This window comes from Lipotes vexillifer, unplaced genomic scaffold, assembly GCF_000442215.2.
Source record: "Lipotes vexillifer unplaced genomic scaffold, Lipotes_vexillifer_v1.1 scaffold1359, whole genome shotgun sequence".
NCBI lineage: Eukaryota > Metazoa > Chordata > Mammalia > Artiodactyla > Lipotidae > Lipotes > Lipotes vexillifer.
This window is the reverse complement of record NW_006771596.1, coordinates 882,330-886,560: the sequence shown is the minus strand read 5'-3', so window position 1 is coordinate 886,560 and position 4,231 is coordinate 882,330. Positions and strand designations below refer to the sequence as shown.

The following is a 4,231-nucleotide window of genomic DNA, read 5'->3' as shown; positions in this document are numbered from 1 at the left end:
TTGCGGAGCACAGCCTCCGGACGCACAGGCTCAGCGGCCGTGGCTCACGGGCCCAGCCGCTCCGCGGCATGTGGGATCTTCCCGGACCGGGGCATGAACCCGTGTCCCCTGCATCGGCAGGCGGACTGTCAACCACTGCGCCACCAGGGAAGCCCCCGGGCCCTTTCTTTACGGCACGTCCAGCCCAGCTCTTACCCCATGACCCCACAGGGTGTGCAGGCCCGCCTGCCCACCCAGAGGACCCCGGCCACTGCCTCCTGGGGCTTTCAGGGCAGGGCTGTCCTCAGCAGGTGGGCCTGTGCTCCTCCTGTGAGCCCGGTGACAGGTCCAGCAGGCAGGCCCCTGGGGGTCGTCCTGAGTCAGCTTCATTTTCTGGGCCTTTCCGGAGTACCTGAGAGGGAGGGAGGGGCAGTGGGACACGGGACAGTGAGACTAGGGGCTCCTGGTGAAGCCGGGGGCGGGGCGGCGGTGAGCGAGGCAGGCGCCTCTGAGCCGCTCTCTGCCCGGGGCTCCCACCAGCAATGCCCGCTGCCTGCAAGGGGGTGTGGAGCGTCTGTGCATGAGGCCGCGAGCATGTGCGGCTCTGCCCCCGGCGCCCAGGGCTGCTCTGTCCTGGGGGTGGTCCGTGCATGTGGACGGAGCCCAGCATGGCTGTCCCCGAGTGACGAGCTAGGGGACGAGGTAAAGGCTGGGCCCCGTGGGCTGAGCCCCCATCCCTGCTAGGTCAGCCCACCTCAGCCAATGCGTTGGACCCAGCAGACACGGCAGGCAGGGGGCTCAGTCCCAAGGCCATCGCTTCTCTGTGGATGACGGCCTCTGGGGTGACATAGTGCTCTCGGCCAGCGGAAGACCAGGTGTCTTTGTAGATCTCTTGCAGTTCATCAAGGCGGCCTGGTCAGTCCCACTTGGCCTTCACCAAGAGGATACTCAGGCGAACTGCTGGGGTGGCAGTGATGGCCTGGCCCTAAGGACCCGGGCCGGGGTGGGGCAGAGGGTCTCTGCTTGTCTCCGGGGGTCTAGGGCGCCTGGTTGGTCCACCCTGGCTCCTGCTGTGTAGTAATGAATTCGACTTGAATTCGACTTGAGGAAACACAAAGGAAACTCCCTATGCCTTTGACCGCTAGTGTAGACGGGAGTCAACAGGATTCTGGAATTATTCTCAGACAGAGATGTGAATTTCCAGGAAACGCGGCGGCCAGGAGCTGCGCTCAGGAAGACGGCAGCTGTGTGTTCAGACACCCTGCACCCAGACACGCAGGTGTAGGTTACAGGGGTTCCCAAGGAGGAGTGTTCGGGAATCGATTACAAGGACAGGTGTCTGCTGCAGGGCATCCTGGAGCCTGGGCCGTGGTGGCCGACTGAGTCCCCAGAGGGGTGGCTTGTTAGGGAATGGAACTGGTACCGTCCCGTGTAGCACGGTCTGGAATGTGGGTTTTGATAGAATCCGGGACTGAAGGGAACCCTCTGAAGACCCAGGACTGTCCCAGGGGCCCCCCTTTCCTGCCCAAGGGGAAGACCAGGCAGAGCTGACTCTGCCCCCACCAGGGCACTGGGCTGGCCCTGGCCGGACTTCTCAGACCAGCACTGGCGTGCACTGGCTCTAACTCAGCCGGCCGGGAATGTTGCTGGCCAAGGCTGTGTGGCACTGGGAGGTGACTCTCCCCAGACTGCCCACCTTAAGTTGGGGGCGGGGGTCAGCTTGCTCGTCTGCTCAGCTCTCACGACGAGTGCCTTCAAGACGGGCTGGACCCCACTTTCCTCCAGCTGTGTCCGGCCAGCTGGTCGGCCAGCATAGACGGGGTCTCTGGGCTCTGTGACCACAGCACGACCCCCACTTCGGGGTCAGTAGGGAGGCTAGGGCCATGCTGTTCAGGAGTGAGGCTGCAGGCCCTGGAGGCCCGGAAGTTCCCATGTCTGCAGGGCTGGATTTTTCCTCCGTGGTGAGTTACAGGGATGTGGACGTAGCTGCCACCTGGGAGGTTTTCACAGTCCCCGCAGTGGGAAGTGGGTTGTGGCCCTGAGCAGGCGGCATTTCTGGTCCTGGATGCCCGTGGAGCAGGGCTGCCAGGGCAGCAGGGTGTGATCCTGAGTCCGGCCTCACCAGGTGAGGCCTCGCCCTTGGGAGGATGAACTGGGGCACGAGGAAAGGGATGACCTGTGGTCCCTTCACTCTCTGGGGTACTGTGATGCTTCTCACGGGGATGAAGCCCACCGGGCGACAGGGTTGGGCCAGGGGTCAGGCTTCTCGTTAAACTTCGGCCCGTGGATCCTGGGAGGGAAACGTGAGGGAATTGATGGGTCCGTTGGGGAGGAAGGCTGGGAACTGAGGCTGCGCCCAGTGTAGCAGGTCTCCGATAACCCGCGGGGCCCTCTGGCTGGGGGCAGCCACCTGTGTGCCAAAGCAAAGCCCGGAGGGCGGCGATGGCCACCTGGACAGGGAAAGGCAATCAGTAGGGGGTGGCCCAGCGGCCTGGTCACTGCACTGGGGACCTTGACCAGTGGTTCTCGAACTGGAGCAGCATCAGGATCCCCCAGAGCAGATGAACAGTTAAACTGATGCGGAGCCCACCCCGGAGTTTCTGCCTCAGGGGGTCTGGGGCAGCCCAGGAGATAAGATGCTGACGTTCCTGGCGGGGGCGGGGGTGGGGTCCAGGGGGACCGCACTTTGAGAATCGCTGCATCTCTCTGGGTCTTTCTGATGTGCCTGCGGAGTCAACCGCCTCCAGGGATGTTCCCAGCAGGAAAGGTCCCCCGCACAGGCCTGCTGGGGGCCACCCTCCTCCCTCTGGGCAGGCGGCCTCCCCTTCAGGGCTGGCCAGCCAGAGCTTTTGGAGCCGGCGGTGGGGACTGTGCCACCTTCCTTCCAGGGCGAGGGACCCCACCCTCCGGCATCCGACCCCAGGGCTGCTTCTCTAACCGCACCGGCTGTCCTGGGGCACCGCTTGTTGTGAGCGTGGGCGGGGCGGGCGAGGCAGGAGCCGCTGAGCCCCGGGCTGCAGACTTGCACTCCCTGCCTGAACGTCCACAAACCTTGTTTTCTCTCTCTTCTTTCTTCCTCACTCTCTCTCCTCCCCTTCTCACCTTTCCTTTCCCATAAGGTAAGCTGACTTCCCTTTTTTTTCTTTTTTTTTTTTCGAGTTCTGTAATTAAAACTAACCTCTGCAGAGGGTGCAGATGCTGGGGGGCTAAGGGCCTGTGGGGTGTGGCAGGTCAGGGCCCCTGAAGCTGGCGCACAGAGAGGCAGAGGCAGAGCCGGGCCGCTCCCGACCTCCTCCCCGGGGGGGCGGGGAAGGCTGTGGGGAGACGGGTCGTCTGCTGGGCCTGGGCTTCTGAGGGGTGGTGGGAACCTGGGATGCAGGTGGCTCTTTGGACCCTCCCCCAGGTGTGTCATCCTGTTGATGTCACTCAGAGCTTAAGGTCCTTGGTGGGTGGGCACAGAGGCCCGAGTTGGCCCAGTCAGCGCTGCCAGAGCAAGGCCGAGCGGTGGCCCCCAAGGCTCGGGCTGCGGGGTGGTTTAAGAGGGAGAGTGAGGCTGCCCCCCGGGGCTCTGAGCTGAGAGGCGTGGCCTGAGGCCTGGCCGTGGGAGCAGAGCTCCGAGTCCGGTCTGCCAAGGGAGGGGGGCCAGGAGGCTGAGGGGTTGGGACAAGCCCCTCCCTTTGTGGGTGGCCAGCTGCAGCCCACCCACCCCTGCCTGAGAACATGGGGGTGCCTACCACTCCAACCTGCTGTCCTGCCCTGTGTTCCCATCTCGGGTGAGGGGCAGCGCCCTGCCTCTTCCTTTTCGGGGAACCTGCATGCTGCCCTCCCGGAAGCTGCTGGTCACAGGTGGGAGGAGAAACCTTGGTGTCCTCCAAGGTCATGGCGGATGGCCGGGGGGGATGGCCCCGTCCCGGGGACGAGGGTCCTCGGGCAGCGCTGGCCAGGCCTTCCCCAGGGCGGCCCTGCTCGGCACAGGACACAGGCCCGCTCTGTCCCCAGCTGGGCGCAGAAGCTACCTCTGCCTTGGGACCTTGGGTCGCCTGCTTGCTCAATCTTGGGGAGCCCAGGCTCCTCGCAGGCCCCCGAGGCTGCCTCACGCCGAGGGGGTGGGCTGTCCTGGGACCCGGGCCCCTCACTCATCACGTCTGTTTTCTCCAACGCAGCAGCCAAGAGTTTACTCAACAAGAAAGCAGATGGAGTCAAGGTGAGGCGCTGGCTTGGCCCTGGGGGGTCTGGGCCCCCCTCCCCCTCC

At 64.5% G+C, this 4,231-nt stretch overlaps 1 protein-coding gene across 9 annotated transcripts in view; it reads left to right on the top strand.

Moving 5' to 3' along the window:
* CAMK2B (calcium/calmodulin dependent protein kinase II beta) overlaps nucleotides 1-4,231 on the top strand; it is a 95,685-nt gene that overhangs the window by 77,009 nt on the left and 14,445 nt on the right. For 4 of the 9 annotated variants that reach the window (XM_007446997.1, XM_007446996.1, XM_007446999.1 and 1 more), the window contains one exon: nucleotides 4,146-4,183. The exons of 1 other annotated variant lie outside the window; for it this stretch is intronic. In XM_007446997.1, the coding sequence (XP_007447059.1) occupies nucleotides 4,146-4,183 (38 nt within the window). Of the gene's footprint in view, nucleotides 1-4,142; nucleotides 4,184-4,231 lie in introns of all 9 variants that reach the window. 4 more of the 9 variants (XM_007447000.1, XM_007447004.1, XM_007447002.1 and 1 more) reach the window with 1 other exon arrangement.